The following is a 19,698-nucleotide window of genomic DNA, read 5'->3' on the forward strand; positions in this document are numbered from 1 at the left end:
GTAGTATAATGCTTTTATCCTTTGGAGTAATGTTCCATACTCTAGAAGAGAATTTTGCAAGTTACCTTGACAGTCCTGCCCATCTTCTTTAGGCTATTCTTGAGTCTTGGGTGTGTTCATTTAAAAACAGGATGGATTTCCATTATCTTGAGTATTACACTGAATTGTGTGGTCAGCGAGATCTGGTTTGTCCAAAGGCTTATTTGAGTGTTTGCTCATGTGTTAATAAAATGACATGATAGTTTGATTGGTTTGATTTCCTCCTAATTCATTGGTTTTGTGCTTAGAGCAAAGCCTTAAGCTCGCTGTCAGAAAACACTGGGTGAGTGCCAGCACATGTGCAGGAAGTGGTGTGCTTCCATTTGCTGCTTTCCCCTTGTACCGTCACGCACATCCCCATGCTCCCCTTTCTTTTGTTTTACTCCTTTCCTCTGAAAACTTGTCCTCACCCTCCTTTATTCCCACCAGCAACAGCTATTCTTTCCTACCTTGCCCTGTTTTGGTTGGAGGTACGTCCTTTTGTTGGCCTATGTTTTGGAGCCACCTCTGTAAAGCAGCAAGGTAGCGATGGGCAGTTACTTGCCTGCATTGGTGTGGTGTTCCAAACTCCGGGACAGTTACCTCTGCCCACGCTGCCAAGCTTTTAGTCATCAGCTCTATTGGAGACTATGCACGGGCAACTGCTGTCTGAACTGGTAATAAATAACAGTCTAGAGAGACATGCTTACATCTTTGGTAAGTATCTCCAGACAGAAGCACTCCAGACATGTTGTTTTATTTTTACTATGTTCCTGTTACTTTTCACTGTTCCTATGCTGATTGTGATACCTCCTCTGGGTGTCCCATACTTTTTCTGTAGAGCACAATTAATGTCACACAGTGCTGTAGCAAAACCAATATTGAATTATAATCAGGGTTGAGAATGAATGTACGTAACATACATAACGTAACATGAACATACATAATGAATAGTTACTCTAAGTTGTCCCTCTTCTGTTTCTCCCCGTCTTTCTCATAAAATGAAGGAGTTTTTGCTTTAGAAAGCATTAAGACACTAGCAAAGCCTCTGTTGCTGCAATGAGCTTGTACTCACAGAAAACAGTTGGGCTTGCTCTTACTAAAGCTGTAGCATCAATGGCATAATAGAGGTGATTGCTACAGATTTGCTTTCAATTTATCCCTAAGTCTATAAAGAAAATGCAGATTTGTGAAGTGTGCTTTTCAGATGGTGTGCAGTTTTTCCACCGCAGTTGCTAACTTTTAAAAATATAACAATTTATTTAGAAAAATTTAATCCACTTTGGACAAATACGTTTTTTTCCCCTTTTTTTTCATTCTTGATTTTAGCAATTAAAATTGAGTTGAACTAAGTCTTTTGATTCACTTTTGTTTTTGCAGTCTTATGGTTGACTATGACTCTTGGACTTTTGCCTATTTTCAGGTGATTTCCCCCCCCCATCCAGCTACTCACAGGTCCTTGTCTGCATAGCTTCTAAGTTTAGAGATCAGGTGCTTTCAGCCCAGTATAGCAGAAGTGCATAAAATAGAGTACTGTTTTGTAACCCTGACTTGATATTTCAGAGGAGGAAATGAATATTATTGAGGAAGGCAATATTTACTTTTAATTTTTTTCTCCCTGAATAGGAGAATTGTTGAGTTACTAAGCTTGTACATTTGTCTTGGGAGAAGTGTGTGTGTGGGGTTGGATTTAGATAAAAATCTGCAAATACATGCATGCATATGTGTTGCACACTTAAGAAATACATTTCAGTAGTATCTGAAGGCTTTTTCAGATAAAACATTGCCTTTGCTGGAATTCACTGTGAATTCTTGTTTCTCTTTGCCGATCCTTTTAATTTGTATTTTTTTAACCAGAATAAGTTGGTTGTGGTACTAATTATATTTGTATCTTCACAATTGGAATTGTTATCAATAGATGCAGTCATTGTGATTCATAGTTTTTTAGACAATTAATTGAGATTGTGTGTGGAGGGAAATGAATTAATCTGTTGTCTCCATAATTCTCTGTGCTTAATTAAATTAAATAAATCAATTTTCTTTCTTTTCAAATGCATACGCTGGCTTCTTGAACTAGCATCTGCTAACTTGTTTTAGTCATTGAAGATACTGTCTGAAGCATACATGTGGTTTGGCAAAGCTTAATATGCATAGAAAAAACAGAATTTTTTGTGCTGCTAAAAAGTACCATGTAGTGTATAGCACTTGTTCAGAATGCATGCTACCACATGGTAGGACTTCAAAAGAGACAAATTATTGCCTTAAAAATACTATCCACATTAGTGGTGGTGCTATAAAAGGAATATTTTAGCTATTTTTCAATATAGTTTGACCAGAATAACGGAAGTTTGCCATGTTCATGTTGCTAGTTAAATTCAGAGAAGTGTTAGCACAGAGTCTAGGTGCTGTTTCTTTTGATGGACTTTTGTGTCCCTTGGAAAATATGCTCAGTCTTGAGTAAATTTTAGTTAGTGACAGCCCTAAGTTTTAGTTCATCTGTCTTCTGCATGCCCCAAGATTCTGTGAGAAAGCAATATTCATCCTCACATACTCCCAGAGAAACTTTTTGAGGAAGCTGGTAAAGGTCTACCTTGTTCTTGAATCAGTGTCCTGCCCTCATGAAGATGTGTAGCTTCTCCTGTTTGAGTTCCTAGATTAAAGACAAATTTGTGAAACATGAATCAAGACAAACAATTGTGAAACCGAAGGCTGCGCAGATGTTAGTGGTTCACGGCATAGAGCTGGTTGTGCTACTCCTTTGGTAGTGCTGCCTGTGTCCAGTGTACGCTGCAGCAGGCTGGGTGAGCAGCAATGTAAAACGAGTCTAGGGCACGTGGTACTGTGGGTACAAAGTTCTTCCACTTTGGTGGGGCATGGGTTTTTAGGAGACACATTGGTTGCTGCTCTTAAAACCAGATTTCTTAAGGCGTATCAACTTAAAATATGTTTTGGAAATTAAGGCCTTGAGCATCTGAGGTGCCATCCAATGTATTGCCTCCAGGCCATCTTTGATCAGGGTTTCACATGTCATAATATTTACAGGCAGTCTGAATGTGGCCAGGCTGAAATGCATCTCATCTGATGGTAACGATAACTATTGAAGGACTACATTTTGGCAACACATACATTGATATGTGACCTCCTGAGAGCTGTATTTTAATGAATTGTTTATAAAGAAATAAAAATAATACAGTTTTAGTGATAACTAAACTTGTATCATATATCAGGTTGTTACAAGAACACTTGTTTTGGAAGCATTTTAGAAATAAGCTGTTATTTCAAGAAGGATGAGAATTTTCCAGTTGTTTATAAACTCTGGTGTCTTAGGTTTGTTTGCATTTTAAAGCATGGGCCTTCTTTTTCCTTTTTTTCAGTGCCTCAGTTGATGTGACCTATTCTTAAACCAGGTTTTCAAATAGTGAAGTTATTGTCCAAGGATATTTGAAGGTATTTAGAGAACATGTGTGAGTTGTCCCAGTGTTGAATGGGTCATCACATTAGTCTTGCCTTGCCTCTGATTTATTACGTAATTTTGTGTATGTTATTTTCTTACTGGTAAAGTAGGTTATATACCTCCTATATGGGAATGCCCAGATAAAGTTTCTAATGTTGCCAGTACTTTTTAGAAAAAGAAAAATTGTTTACATTATTTTAGTGTTTTGTTTAATCTTTTGCAACAAGTTTGTTAAAACGCAGTTGAATTCAGGGGGAAAAAATAGTCACCAAACTACTATAATAGGGTTTACTGTTTTCAGTGAAGGGATTTTGTTAGTTCAGATTCACAAAAGTCAGTCATATGCAGGCAAAACACCCACACTGTACGGTTTTGCACTTTTTCTGCCTTAGACAAATTATAGTAACACTTTCTAGCTGAATTAATCTCCACATTTGTGTGCAAACTAACAAAAAAAACCCTAACCCCTTTTAGAGGAAAGAGGTTTTGGTGTTTTTTTTTTTTTTTTTTTTCATTTTTTGTTTTACTAATAGCGAAAGAGACCACCTTCTGTTAAAAAAAAAATCCACCTCAGAGAGGTGCTCAGGGGATGCATGATGTCTTGGGAGACAGAGGCTGTGCGTTCTCAATGCAAGAAGCACACTGAGAAGTGCAAGGACACTCCTGAACAAATAATTTGCTTAAAAACATAGGTATGTTGTTTAAATGTGGGGGAGAGGGGAGAAGCATCCTAGTCTGGCTGTTCCCGTGCCCTTTTCCTTGCTCACATCAGTTCTGGGCACTCTCAGACTTAGTGGTGCTTTTTAGTGGCACTTTAGTGGTGTGGCTTGGGAAGGACTATGAATTAAAACAGTGAACTTCTTGTTACAAGAAGTGCATGACCATCCCAAGTCCTAACAGATTGAGGACTGGGTAGAAAGAGAGAGCTCTTGCCTACTCTGCTAAACTTCTAGGTAAAAAGGTGATGTGTTCTGTAGGTTGGGCAAAAGATAGAAAGAAGCAGTGGTAACGGTATCAACAAAAGCAACTTGGGGGCTGTTACCCATTTGTGCAAGTTGGCAGCTGGTTGGAGCTATCTAGCTACTAATACATCTTATAAAATATATATGTTTGGTTAAAAGAGTTTCCATTTCCCCCTGGTGGGGGCTGCATCATGTTTTAATTTCTGCAGTTGTTTTCCCAAGGCAGAGATGTTAGCTATTGATGCTTTATTGGTTCTTTGAGATTTTTCCGCTATTGCCTTCATTATCATCTAACTGCTAACAGTCGTGAGAGGAGGAATTGCTGACTTGAAATCTGGATGGCTTTCAGTGAGTCCTTTTTCTTCTAGACAATATTGCTTACATTTATGTTCAGTTACATATTGCTGATTATACTGTGTTTAAGAAAATAAGTTTCCTGCAGCTTGGTTACCAGTTACTTCTAGGGTGAATGCTTTTAAGAGCATGATAGACCTTTACTCACATTTGTAAAAGATCTGCATGTTTTCTTAAGGTATTCCCTCTTTTTAACATTACACCTCTTAAGGAAGAAATTATGTGAATGGGTCAACCACATGATTTCATAGGAATCTATATTTAAAGTATCTTTTTCCTTCCCATTATTATGTGACCACCTCTACTTTGACGGTGTCCTCAATTACAAGAGAATTGCTATGGCAAGGAGCAATCTAGCTCAGCTATCTAAAAATCTACCTTTAACTTCATTCTCAAAAAATGTTTTATCTCTTTCAGCTGCTTTTAAAAATTCCATTCTAGTTTTTTGTTTTCATGACTTCATTTGGCTAGAAAGGATCTAACCATAATTTGATGTTTTATTTAGCATGTTGTAACCCATCATGTCAATAGTAAGCCTTACTTGATTTCCACACAGATATGTCTTTGAAAATCTTACTTTAACCAAAATAGTTTGTTCTAGCTACATTTAATAAATGGATCCTATGCTTTTTCAATGTGAAATTGTGGCCACAGCAGGAGTCTTTTAGTTTATTCTGGGGGAGGTCTGTGTTCTTTGCTTTAATTGTAAAATTTAGAAATTTACCATCTTCCCCCCAAAAAGCCCCAACAACACCTTTAAGTCCAAGGACGGAGCTTCTTTGCTACCTGCTAAAGCACTGGGGCTGCTGTGTAAGGAGTGTGCTTGAAACTGGTCGCTATTGCTGGAAGTTGTGCAATAAAAGTGGGATTTAAATTTATTTTGATCTAGTAAGGGGGAAGGTTTTCATGAAGACTTGAAAACAGTTGTTTGATCAGTTCTACTGTCTGTCCTGAAGAGTCTAGTGACATCTTTAGATTTGCCTTGGTTTAGAGACAGCCAGATGGTGCAGGCCTTTTCTTTGCTTGTATTGTATTATGGGATTTCAGACTGTAGCCTGGATGGTTTAGAGGTATTAGTTTTGGGGTGCTGTATTATCATGGTGTCCTGAATGAAACACATACTGCAAGTAATTTCTGTTAAGATATTATGAAATAGAATGCAAGCACCAACATATGCTTGTGGAAAAAGTCTGCAAGGGTTTATATAAATATATGTAGATTAAAAATACAGTCAGTAAGATATGGCAATATAGAGAAAAGAACCAGCAGACTGCAGAATATAGTTTGTGCTGTAAGGGTGATAAGTTAGAAAAATATTTGTCCAGTCTTGGAAAATGTCTCTTCGTATCTTTAAAGAATATGGTTGGATTTTTTTTTTCCTCTTGAAAGGGTATGAAGAGGGGTCTGAAAACATAGCACATTCTGTTCTCCAATTAATTTATGTTGCCTTCGTCTATAATTAATTTCATATTTTCATCTGCACAAGGAGAAGCCTTGAAAAAAATAAACAATAATGAATGCATAGGAGTGGGTTGTTTTTTATCTTTGTAAATTTTGCAGCTGCAGAAAAAATGTAAGGATTGTGTAGTGTTGTTGCATTTGATTTCCTATAGTTGGCTGTGAGCATTGGTTCATCCAATAATCACGCTGAAATCTGTTTAATTAAATTTAACCAACAGGTACAGTGTCTGTCTGTTTAAAAGGTCTCTGATAAGTGATAAGGTGTGTTGATCTGCTTGATGAGATTATGTTAAACATTCCTGAATAGAATTCTGTTTCATCAAGGGAATCTGTTTGAATGAAGCATTTAGTAGAAGCAGAATTTATGCATTGGTACAATGAAACATTACAGCTCTTGGTGTAAAAAGCCTGACAAAAAATGTTTTCTACTGTTTAAGGTAACTCACTGTATATAAATGTTTGTGCATTATGTATAATATACACATACATGCATACTTATGCATTTATATACCTCTAAAAAGAAGAAAGTCTTGAAAAATTGAAGATAAATGCAATCAAAACTGACATAGCTTCTCCCTTATACTCTAATACTTAGAATGCAGTTTTACATTGTGAAAGACATAAATAGTTCATCTCCATTTCATATACTCATTAAATAAGTCTCCTTTTGATTCTAAAAGTAATCTAATTCTAGGCAGTATTACAACTTAAATCAGAATATTTCCCCTCTTACTAAATGGTGAAATGTTACTGCTTAATGAAACCCAGTGTCAGAATTTTTTTTATGAATGAGCAAGGTAATACACACTGTAAATGACGTGTAACAGTTTGTTGATCACTTTAGCAATTAACTGCAGCTGAAGAAAGTCTGCTTACTCAAGCTAATCACTCTCATTCTCTGAGGAATCTCTAGATTTTAATAAAGACAGTCCAGCAGTGAATAAACAAATGTCTATGCAGTAGCAAAAATGGAAATAATATTAAATACAATTTACTCATTTAATATCAAGCTCTCTCTTGAAATAGTGCAGATTGTGTATGTTTACTTTTAAAACATACTTTTATTTAATCTAGTTCAATACCAGATGGAAATGATGCGAAGCCTTCGCCACGTAAACATTGATCATCTTCACGTTGGCTGGTACCAGTCCACGTACTATGGCTCTTTTGTCACCCGTGCCCTCCTGGACTCCCAGTTCAGTTACCAGCACGCAATTGAGGAGTCTGTAGTTCTCATTTACGGTTAGTATGAGGTTTCCTTTATTATTCTTTTCCCCTCTTAATATTATTACTACTATTTTTGTATTCTGTCTTTTGCCTGTAAGAGTAGCCTGGCAGGCCTTTTCGAGTAAATACCAACCCTGTGTCTACGGCAGCCTCAGCAGCAGCTAAGTCTAGACAGGGTTTCCTTCTTTCTGTTTATTTTTCTTGCTATCAGAGCCCTGATGTGTACGTTTTGGAATGCTGGAGTAGCTGCTTCATTTTTATTCCTTCATCTCCCCTCCCTCGTCGAAGGGGCTGGTGGAACATGACCAGATGTCTAACAAACCCTGCTTGCTAGCGTGTCTGGCTCTGTACGTGACTGACCAATCATCGCACGAATTGCCAAGTTTTTTTTATACCTCTGACAGAAGCATACAAAACCTGGACTGTTTCTTAGCACAAAGATTTTTTTCTTTTCTGCCTATTTAATGGTGTTTCCTCAAGCTCTCCAGACCAGATGTTCTGTGCTGTATCAGAACCGTAGGCAATTTAACAGCTTTATAGCCTCCCCCTCCCCAAACACTCACAGTTTGCCATATCTGGCAGACTTGCATATAGTTTCCAGCTGAGAAGTAAATGTAACGTCCTGAGTATCTGTCAGAAAAAATACTAATGAATACGATCAATCTTATGAGCTGCCCCAAAATTGTTTCAGTATGTTAACAATTGGATTACAGTAAAGAACAAGTTGTTAAAGTATACTTATATTGGCTGGAAACATTGCATCATCAGACCTTGATGAATTTTCCACTTGTTTCAGTCTATTTTGGTTTTCATTTTATCACCGATTGCTAAAAGTTTTACTGTGTTAAGTTTCAGACAACATGAATGTTAACACAGCTTTTATTCTCATGTTGGCATGCTTCAGCTGTTATCATGCTGCAAGTGTTAAGCTTCTTTGTCCTAGGAATGTAACAGTTTGTTTAGAAAATTTTCCCCTAAATTCAGTAGAGTATGTCAAGGCAAAACTGATCTTTTTATATACCAGTTACATTGTTATGCACGAAGCAGCAGGGCAACTTGATCTGAATTAGCTTATTGCTACTCTAAAATTATGATTTTTTTTGTGTGAGATGTAGTTTAATGAATATTTTGATTTACTGCCTAATGACTGGAGGGAAAAATCTTTATTTAAATGAGTTAGCTCTCACATAAGTTACGTGAATGGTTCATATGAAAGAAAAGAAAATGTGAATTAGACCTTTAATGGGGAAATAAAGTTATGAGTAGAATGGGTCTAGATCCCCCCATGTTTTCCAAGTTGAGTTTATTAATTAGCTTCACTGTATGTAGTTGGATGCATTTTACATTTTAATACGATAGGGTTACTTCTACTATAGTCTTTTCTGTGTTGGTTGTCTTAATTTTTCTTAATAGGGCTAATTTGTTATTTTTCTCCTGTTTGTCATTCAGATATTTAAAAAAGAGGAAATCTGGGGTTAGTAATAATATGCTTCCTTTAATTATAGATCCCATTAAGACTGCCCAAGGGTCTTTGTCACTAAAGGCGTATAGGCTGACTCCCAAACTGATGGAAGTTTGCAAAGAAAAAGACTTCTCTCCAGAAGCGTAAGTAACTTAAAAGAATGTTTTGTCATAGGTTTTGCTGAATTATTTGGGAGACAGAAGGGTACATGTATTTTAAAATCTCATATAATATTGCATGATGGGGAAATAATAGAGATGCACTGATACAGCCAGCTGAGAAGGCATGAAAGTCTGTCTTTGGGCATCTAAATAAGGGCTGAAGTGGTGGAACTTAAACTGATTTTGGAGATTGTCAGTGGGCTGACTGTAATGACCAAGGTGAAGATAGCTGTATCTGGGAACAAAAGACAAAAATATAAAAAAAGGAATGGAGAAAGGGAAATAGCTGGTCTGTCTTTAAGCTTTTCTTTTTTTTTCCAGAAGGAAAATTGAACAGGTATTCTGGAATAGCTGTTCTTCTGTATTTATTCCAAATTAACTCCCCCATGTAGACACAATGTTCTGGAGTAAAGTTGGATAATTACTGTTTCAGAAGATTAGCCTCTTGTGATAGATGTAGGCCTTGGCTGTCATGTTTTTCCTCAAACAGTTTGGTGTTCAATGGCAAAAGCATAAGCACTTGTTAACCTTTCTTCATTGAGGAAAAACGGAATAATTTCATTGCTCGGTGTCTAAACATAACATTTGCATGATGAACAAACAAGTCGGTGCTTAGTAAAAAAGAAAAAAAAAAAAAAAAGCGGGGAGAGAAGGCAAAAGTTTTTATTCCATAATCTAATATGCATACAAGGAAGTTAAGGATATATTTCCTTAGAAATTTACAGATAATGTCTTTATTTCCAGATTTTATGAAAAGTGTTACTGTTTATTATAAAGCAGTAGAAATAGTTTTTATGTTCTTATTGTAAAAGAAATATACACTGGAAATTTATATTTATATCCACCATAAAACTTAATTCTTTCAAAACACACCCTATTTTGTCAATCTAATTTTTGGTCAGTAAAAATTTTAATTATTCAGCTGTTGGTGAAATTATTTTTCATTGTAGTGTTTAAGATTTTAAAGGTATTTCAATGTCATGTGGCGACTAGCTGGTCACTTCTATTTAAGAAACCCTGATGGCAGGGAAAATCAGTGGAATATTTTGGAAGGGGCAGAGTTAATCCTGTCAGTACAGTCTTTTGCTGGAGGCTTTTTCATGTAAGTAATGTATTAGCAAGCAAACGGCTGCTTGACTTCGGAGAGTTTTTCCTAGAACAGCTTTTTCTAGTCTTTGTAAATGTGAGGTTTTGCCATGCAAATGCTCTCTTACCAAAACTTGATTTTTGTTTGATTGTGGAACTATAAAAATCAAGATATTTCATAAAATTGTCAATTGCTGGAGCAACAAAAAGAACAAGGGAGTTACTGGTTATATGAATAAATATTTTAAAACATTTTTCACAGCTTGAAAAAAGCAAGCATTGCTTATGAAAACATGTTTGAAGAAGTGCCCATTGTAATTAAGAATTCATACCTGATCAATGTGATGTTGTGGGAACTGGAAAAGAAATCTGCAGTAGCCGATAGACATGAATTGCTCAGTCTGGCTAGCAGGTAAGTACTTGTTACAATAATGGATGTATTTTTATTCGCTTTCCCAAACCACAGTTTAACACCTTGGGTGAAATCCCAGCCTCATTACAGTCTGTGGAAGCTTTCCCTTGACTTTTAACAGGGTTAAGACTTTACCCTTCATGTTCTTTTGCTGTAGGAAAAACTGCATGGTGAAACAAAGTATTATATTCAAGGACTAAATTCAGTCTCTAATCTGCATATACCTGTACTGCATGAAGCGTACAATCATTTCAGTAGTGTATATTTTTTAGGAAAATACTGGCATTCAGAAAATTCAGACAAATAGATCTGGAAGTGTAAACTGGTGTTGTTAAATATTCCTTAAGTAATTCCATAAATTATTTTAATAAAAAAATAAATCACATTGGTTCTACTTTGGTAGCAGGATTCACTTGAAAATAAAGTAAAAGAATAAAGGCTCTATCTGAGAAACTGGCAAAAATGCTCAGACTGATTGTCATGACAGCCAGCATTCATGATGTTAGAAATTGTTTAAGAGTTTCTAGAATGATCTTCGCATATCTAAGAATAACTTCTTGTTCTTGTAGCACTTTCCCCTGGCAATACATTTATGATAACAAAGTAGTCATGAACTCTAGCAGCATGATCAGAAATTTGGTGGTGCTTAAATCTTGCCCAGCACAGTACATATATTAATTAGATTATTAATGAGCTGATCAAAATAGCCAGATACACTAAATCATGCAGTATCTTGTTGCATGTTTCTGGGGTGTAACATGAAGGTATTGTCTGACAAGATTCTGATCCCCTCTGACTGATAACCAAGTTAGCTGAATACTAATGGCCTCTTTTTCCTTTTTGTTTTTTTTCCACACATGCCCCCATCATGTAAGGCTGTTAATGGATCCATATTGCTAGTGGTTCACATATTGCCCAATTAGCAGAAATTTTCCACTCTACTTTCTTTACTTGAATTTATGTGGATGTATTGAGGGATCTGATAGCTTTTGGAGAAATTGGTCGAGAGAGAACAGTATAGGGTTGAACTCTGCCAAGAAATTTACAAGTGTTGCAAGAGATACTTAGTCATTAATTTTGTGTAGTAAAGTTGTGACTTTGCACCTTGGAATTAACAAAGTGAAGAATTTTTGACAGGTTGTCAAGTCTATTTGACTTTGCAGGCTTTCTGCCAGGCTCTTTCCTTGGTCAAAGATCACAAAGCTTTTACCATCTGCGAAGGGGATGGGCACTGGCTGTAGGAGATGACGGTGATTCCTCATGAGCTCTACTGATTTACTGTGAAAAGGAGGACCATCATATTTCTCGGTGATCTGACGGCATTGCTCTTGATTGTTTCTCTGGATTTGCTCCTGTAAATATGGTTGGGATTACCCAGCACTCTGAGTCCTAGCATGGGCTACCACTAGTCACATGACACAATTTTGGAAATGGAAATTAATTTAAAGAGATCACAGACCACGGTTGAAGGGTTTTTTTTATCAGTTTTACATCTTACATAGTAACTGTTCCGTACCACTGCCCTGACTCAAGATAAAAGATGAGAACTGTACAAATTAATTTCCTTTCTGGAATGACAGTGTTAATATCATAGTGCAAGACAGGCTTTTGTGTTGCTCCTCATATCAGTAAACAGCATGAGAAGTGAACAAATAAAACATGAGCCCAAAAGAAAAAGGAAACTTCACCATTTCTGTTTAGGAATCCTTCACAAGAGGAAAAAAAAAGGCAAACTTTTTTCTTAGTGAATCAAAGTTTCTTTTCAGTGTGTGTTTTCTTGGAGCAGTGCAGCACTGTTCTTGATGATGACGCAGGTGGAACTGGATTCTTGATAAACATGGTTAAAAGTGCCTTTTCAATTAAGTGTGTTTCTTTGAACTTACCCAGTGACTGTCCTGTATACTGGCAGCAATTTCTTGAGCTTATTGAAGTCTAAAATTTCCCAATAATGGGGAACTAATTCAACAGATACATCAGTTTTCAGAGGTTTTTTGAATTATGTCTCCTGAACTGACTTTCCTGGTGGCATTCTTCTGGCTCACCTGGTGTATTTGAGAAATTTAAGGTGCTATAGTTTGATTTGAAGGAGATAGTTTTGTAAATAACCCCAGTGGGTTTATTTGGAGGTTTTTGTATGTCTGTCTTAAAACCAGCTATAAAATATTTTAAGTTACCAGGCAGATTACATGAAGTGGTATCTTACATTGGTATAATTCATCAGGTGGCAAATGAAAACTTTTTAATGCTCATTTATTCAAGGTAGGGTGAGTTATACTGCATGCTGAAATATTTAACTATTTTTTACTTGAATTCAACAATGAAGATTTCTCTGTCATAGAATATATTGCCTGAAGTAGGGGAGTTCAGACCCCCACTATTCTAGAGTTTTTATTTTCACTTTGCATTTCCTTATTTTTGTCTGTGAATATTTGTGGCTAAAACATTTCAGATACAAACTTTTAATTTTGGCGCATATCCTTCTTACTTAACTTTGCTGTTGTAGAATTAGTTGGCAGTAACTTTAAGGCTACTTTTTTATTTTTTTAGGGTTTGGTTGGGCTTTTTGGGTTTTCTTTGGGTGTTTTGGGAGCATCCCTTAATCTTCTGAAGCAATGGTTTTGGCAATGGATTTATTTACCCATAGTTCTCTGGAGAGTTTGTTACATCAAGATTCTCACATGTTCAGCCACCCACCTTGTCTGAGTTTGAAATTGTACCTATTTGAGGTACTTTGTCTGCACCGTCATGTCTTTCTCCTTTTGAAATACATTTGTGACAATTGGATAGAGTATTTTACTTTTTGGGGCATAAATTTGTATTTCTCCTGTGAAATCTGAATTAACTGGTATATTCTAGGGAAGGAAGTTGAAGGCAGAATAACATAAGGCTACAAGTAATAGCAAGTAAAGGCCTTTTGCTCAAACTCCTCCTGCTACCCTTAAGGACCAAAATGTCTTGAAGACCTTGGAGTACTGCCAGTCTTTTGATAGAGACTCAAGAATTAAAACCCTGTCAGATAATGTTCCAGATCTTCAGAGAAATAATTACAACCAACTTTCCCATTCTCATCCATCTCTTCCCTATTCTATTGATGATCTAGTTTAAATTAAAAAAAGCTTTTTTGTGGTCTAGCTTCATAATAGGGTTGTTCTATAATATCTCAATTTGTCTCAAGCAATTTTTCTAATAGTGTGCGTCAGTAGAAGCAAACATGTGCTGAACATTTACTGCAGTAACATCTACTTGGCAGATATATTTTTCAAACATCAGATGCAGTGTTTTTGCAAAAGTGACATAAGGAGGGTTACTTTGGCTTTTGAAAACAATATTAACCTTTATACATTGTACTGCTTGTTCAAAAATCTCCATGTACTTAACGGATTATTAAGATAATTATGAAAATCTCTAATTTGCAGATGGGGAAAGCTGACAGAGAGAGGGTAAATGTGTTGCCCAAAGGCACACATCAAAGTTGAAACAGAAAAGAGAATGGAGCTCAAGACTCCTGACTTACATATCTCATTCAAACAAAATCCTCTTAAAAAGAGCACAGGTTGAACTCAGGCTGAAATGCTGAGATGTAAACAAGTTTTGCTAAGTGGTGGGAATGTTCCTTAGAAATATTTAATCAAAAAGATGTGCTTTACCCAGCAGTACCTCTCTAATCCACCCAAAGCTGTTCCCACCAGGAGCAGAAACACTGCACAGAGTGGCACCTTTCCTGAAAAACAGTGACTGTGAGAGAGGGGCCTCAGTAGAGCTGATGGGAAGTGGAAGAACGAGCAGCAGATACAGCTTTTTTTTTTTTTTATGCTTCCTCTTGCTTCTCCCTGTTCTCATCTTCCTTAGCAAGGGTACAAGCAAAATAAAATGAAATAAATAAGGGCATCCATTTATGGTGATTGTAGGCAAGTTTAGGGGACCACCTTTTTTGGACACCTTCAGCTTCAGAATTGTTATTCACCAAAATGAGGTGTCTAAGTATAGCACAGGAATTCAGATTTTGGAGGCTGGGTGCCTCTGCTCTGTCACACGGGCCAGTGTAGGTAGGTGGGCTTCTCCAAAAGTGCAAGCTGAGGCCCACGAGCTGTGTGTAGAGACATGGGAAGCTGAGAACAATGTGAAATCCCGCCTTTCTTTAAAGCTTTGGTGTCTGACTTGAGACTGCATTCTGGGTGTTTCAGGCCTTTAGTGAGTGTGTGTCTGGAGTCCTTTCCTGATTAAAGATGCTGAAGTAAATGTGGACTTCATGTGTAGTTCCCCATTATGAATCCTACAGAAGCGAAGCCAGTTTGAGATTCCAGCCCTAGCTGCTTGCATCATTCCTCCCCACTACCCCCATTTCCTCTCTACACCCCTCTCACCCTCAAAGATTTTTATTCCCTCATCTGTTTCAAAATATGGCTGTACAGATAGCTTTGTGGAACAGTCTGGTGGAAAAAGTCAGGCTTCCACTCTTCCCTTCCAGCCTTTTGCTCAGCCTCCCTAAAAAAAAAAAAAAAAAAAATCCCAACAGAGGGTGTTTTTGCATTTACAGTAGACTATTTCACTGAAAGCATTTGAAGTGTGCCCACGCAAACAGCTGAATCCATACAGCTGAGAGTGCTGTAATCCTTGGGCAAAGAGTGAGAGAGAGGCAGGAAGATGCTGATGCTGGAACCTCTTAAACTGGCTTTGCTGGCAGCAGAAAACTGCACCTTTGCTCTCCTTAAAATATATCCTCAAATGGAGCCTCTGGTGGTACAAGCATTACCTCAGGAAGAGGGGGACTTGTGTTCAGGTCTCTTAGCCAGATCTGTATCCTAACAGAGTGTCCTCACGTAGTGAGTGATCTGTGAGTTTAGTTGATCTATAGTTGTTGCTTTGTCCTTTTGTGGGTGCTAATGAGTTAAATGCAAGGCTCACCAGCAGGAAAAACGACAGAAAGGATCATGACTGTTTTCTGCAGATTAGGCTACTCTGTTCATGGGTTTCTACTTCTCACCCTCAGAATCATTTGACCTTTGTGTTTGATAATTGATAAACAAGGAATCAGAACCATATATCAAGGACTTGGTTTTTGTATCTGCCCTTTTGGGTAAAGGATTATACCCCAAAAAATTCACAGCACAAGAAATTGCTTTGCAGGCTATACTTTCTAGTCTGTTTTTTTTTTCTACAGTTTATATATGTTTGTACTTTTTTGGCATTTTTGGTTGTCATCCAAGCTACAGGTGAGTGATCTTAACAATTCTGGTGAAGAAGTGCTCTCATTAGATTATTTCCTCATTAGGTGTGTAAGAATCCACATGTCAGGTATTTTTTTGACTGTCCTAACTGCAGGAGAGGCTCCATTCTGTTTTTTCCCTTTTTATTATCTATATTGCTCCCCCTGCTATCCCACAGTCCACATGTGTGGACTTTCTGATGCTCAGTATGATAGCAGTTCTGCAGCCGGTATTTTTCTCCCACAAAGATTCATTGATAGCTGAGGTGTTGTCTGGTGCTATCTGAAGGTGGAGCGATGTATTTCAGTTCAGTTCAAGAGTGTGCTCAGATCATCACCACTAGGTGATCTCAGACCTGACTCATTTCACATGAAACTAAACTGAAAATAGGCTTTAGGAGCACTTGCTGTGCTTCAGCTGCTAATGGTTATTGGAAGATCACCGGACCACGTCAGAACTAGCGATAAGAAATCCCCCTGAAACACAGGTAGTGTGGACACTGCTTTGTCAGCACCAGCTATTTTGCTTTATAGATCTGTTGCTGTTGGTCTACGCTACTTGCTAATCTAAATGTAAACTCAGTTTAATTGACTCTGTTGAATCAGCTGACTGAAACACTTCCATTGAAAATGCCATTTCTTTATTACTGATGCTATCAGAAGAACAACAAATGCAAGTGCTGAGCTCCACATTGTTTACATTTGACTATCAAAGCCTTGTAGGAAAGTGAATCTTAATGGGAATTAATGTAGCATTTACTGGCACCCCCTTTAAAAAATTTTTTTATTTTTAACATTTTTAGTTGCATTGATGTGCAGGGGGCATTTAGGTACCTAGCAGTGTGATCTTTGAGATCTGCTGTAGGGGAGTGCACAAGGTAAGGAGGTGCCTGAGAGAGACTTTGGGCCAAGTAAGTGTATGCTGAGTCTTATGGGCTGGAGGAATGCGGTTTGATTTCCTAAATCTCACCAGAATAAACTTCAGCTGAAGTAAGCTTGTTTAAACATTGTATATATACATTTTTACAAATGTCTTCCTATTGGTCTTTCTATGAAAACTGGGGAAAAAGCTGGTCCTATATTTACAGCTTACTTATCACTTCATGTCTCAGTTCACATCTGCTTAAGTTATCTGGGTTTTAGCTTTTTGGTTCCCTGGCAATGAGAGCAAACACTATATTACTGCAACTTCTAACAATAACTCTCTGTTTCTCTATTCTGCTGTACTACACTGGTCCCAAAGAGATTCACATAAAATCATTCTTTGTAATGAGCTATGTTTCATATGGACACTATCTGTAAAATAATTATGTATTCCTGATGTCCACATACCCTACAAGGCTATTAGTGTGTACCTACATAGGCATTTCTGATAATATCCAGTTCTAACACTAGCTGTATAATATAAACTCTATAAAAACCTGAAAATATGCACACCCCTAGCCATGGCAATATTCCACAGTTCCAAATGTCGTGTGCTTGAAATGTTCAACCAAAAAAACCCCAAGAAGTTTAAAAATAATTATTATAGTGGCGCCTTTCTTGCTGCTGTGTAGCTGAAGACCTCCTCACCATCTGCCCCTGTATGCAACTGAGATTTAAAACTCTGGCTTGTAAATAAATTGTGCTCTGAAGTTACTGATACAACCTTTTGTTCAGTGAGCAGGCAGTTCAGCTAGTGAAATAACTGTCCTAGTACTCAGAGGTAAGGGTGTCTTTAGCTGCATTCTCTCTATGCAGGTATACTCTAGTGCCTCAGTACATTATCAGCTTCTATCTCCAGCTATGAGTTCTATGGATTTGGGGAATAATTTACACTTAGAAAGGGATGTGCGTAGTATTACGTTGTGGCTCTGTTTTCACTTTGTGCCTGTCTCTTCCAGTTAGAGTTTACCCAGTCCGTAGGCTGTAGGATGGTGGGAATGCAGTGTAAAAACCAGAAAGAATATCAGATAACGTGGAGAAGCAAACATTCTATTTGAAAGAAACTCTCATGAACAGTAGTGGATTTCATTTGAGGAGAAGGATGGAGTTTAGCGTTTTGAGTCATTGGTCTTCAGCCAAGGACTGGGAAAGGCTTAGATCAGAGCTAACAAACTAGGTTCTGATCAGAGGGATCAATAGAGAGCAGTAAGTGTCCTTCTTTTACTGCACTACCCTGTAAACACGATTCAGGATGAATACTGTCTCCATGGGCACCAACCTAAAAACTTCCAAAACTTTAACTTGGAAGCTATACCTTAAGTTGAGCATTCCTGCAAAATACTGAATCCACTGCTAAAAATGGTTACAATAAAACTTGTTTAACAGACTGCATTTGTCTGGCCAAGGCAATAGATCGCGTAACTGGAACTGGACGCACCCAGCCTAGCAGCTTCCATGTTGCCTATGGTATGGAATGTGGAGCTGGCTGGACTGGATGCAACACTCCCTCTCAGCAACTAAGATCAAGTGATGTCTGCTGAACTTCCAGGCGTGGTTTGATAGACTAGTTAATGAGATGGAGTTCTGAAGAGTATTTAACTATTCCTTCAGAGGGATAGTTAAATATTTGTGAAAAATCTAGTAGAAATTTGAAACCAAACTCTTTCAACACAACTCCTGGAACATTGTTCAGGGTTACATGTCAGAAAAGCATCATACTTTTTCTGTTAAACGTTCGACCTGCATCTGTAATATCAGTAAATTCACACAAGGCATTGTTTTTTCATAACTGTGAGGTTCCCTGCAAAGACTAAAACACTTAAATACGCTATTTGCAGTGTGGCAAAGATGCTAGTTGAGAAGATGCCATGTAAATTATCATCAAATAAATATATGAACAGAGATAACCAGGAACCTAAAAATTTGCAAACTGTGCCATTAGTGTAGAAATGCTGGTCAAATGACTTGAAATGAATTTTAAATAGTTTTAAAATAAATTCAATCTTTCATGAATGTTTCTTGTATTTCAGTAATCATCTAGGGAAGAGTCTGCAGCTGCTGATGGACAGAGTGGATGAGATGAGCCAAGACATAGTTAAATACAATACCTACCTGAGGAATGTAAGCAAACAGCAGCAGCAGAAACACCAGGTTAGTAACGTGGAAAACCTGAATGAAAGGATTCTTTTTCCCAAAATATGGTTTGTGTGGTGTTAACTAAGACAGATGAATTTGGTTCTAGTCGAGATAAAATTCTTACAGAAACATATCCACTGAGTAGATTTATAAAATGTGCTAGTCAGTGGAGAATTATCAAATGGGTTCACTTCTGCTGACATGTAGTGTGGATTGGTCTTACTTTGCTATTTTACATGTTTGTTAGGGACTTATGATAAGCCAAAGTAATCGATAAAAATGCTGTGGACACAGGAATTAGAGGTTTAGTAAATGAAATGAAATAGCTGAAACTACAAGTGGATTGTTCCAAAACAAATAATCTTTTAATACCATCAATTGTAGTCCTGCATCTAGAAATAAACATAGTCCCTATTTAAGAGAGCGGACTGTTCTCTGTTTGGAAATGATATTTTAGTCATGTTTTGTATCATTAGATAGTGATATTGGTCAACTGATGCTGACTTTTAATTCCTGATGCCAAAGATCCTCTTTAAAATCCAAAATAGTCTGATTAGAGAATACTGAGAATGTGGAGATCGGCTCTAGGTGGCCCTGCTTGAGCAGAAGGGGTTGGACAAGGTGACCTTCAGAGGTGTCTTCCAACATCAACAGTTCTGTGATTTGGAGACAATATTACTTCATTTGCTGTTGCTGCATTTGATAAAGCAATGCTATGTCTAATTATAAAAGAATGCTGGTAAATTGGAAAAAAGCACTATGAGAATGATTTAAAAGCCTGGAAAGCAGCTCTTAGTGAATGTAATTCACTTCATGTGATAAATTAAGTTAATGA

General features: G+C 37.3%; 1 protein-coding gene across 1 annotated transcript in view; it reads left to right on the forward strand.

The window, feature by feature from the left end:
• The window catches only part of EIF3H (eukaryotic translation initiation factor 3 subunit H), an 86,217-nt gene that overhangs the window by 61,964 nt on the left and 4,555 nt on the right, over positions 1-19,698 (forward strand). Inside the window, exons 3-6 of the mRNA XM_074897603.1 lie at positions 7,324-7,491; positions 8,982-9,081; positions 10,448-10,597; positions 18,758-18,878. Of these exons, the coding sequence (XP_074753704.1) occupies positions 7,324-7,491; positions 8,982-9,081; positions 10,448-10,597; positions 18,758-18,878 (539 nt within the window). The remainder of the gene's footprint in view (positions 1-7,323; positions 7,492-8,981; positions 9,082-10,447; positions 10,598-18,757; positions 18,879-19,698) is intronic.

The sequence above is a fragment of the Athene noctua genome, chromosome 2, assembly GCF_965140245.1.
Source record: "Athene noctua chromosome 2, bAthNoc1.hap1.1, whole genome shotgun sequence".
Classification (NCBI taxonomy): Eukaryota; Metazoa; Chordata; class Aves; order Strigiformes; family Strigidae; genus Athene; species Athene noctua.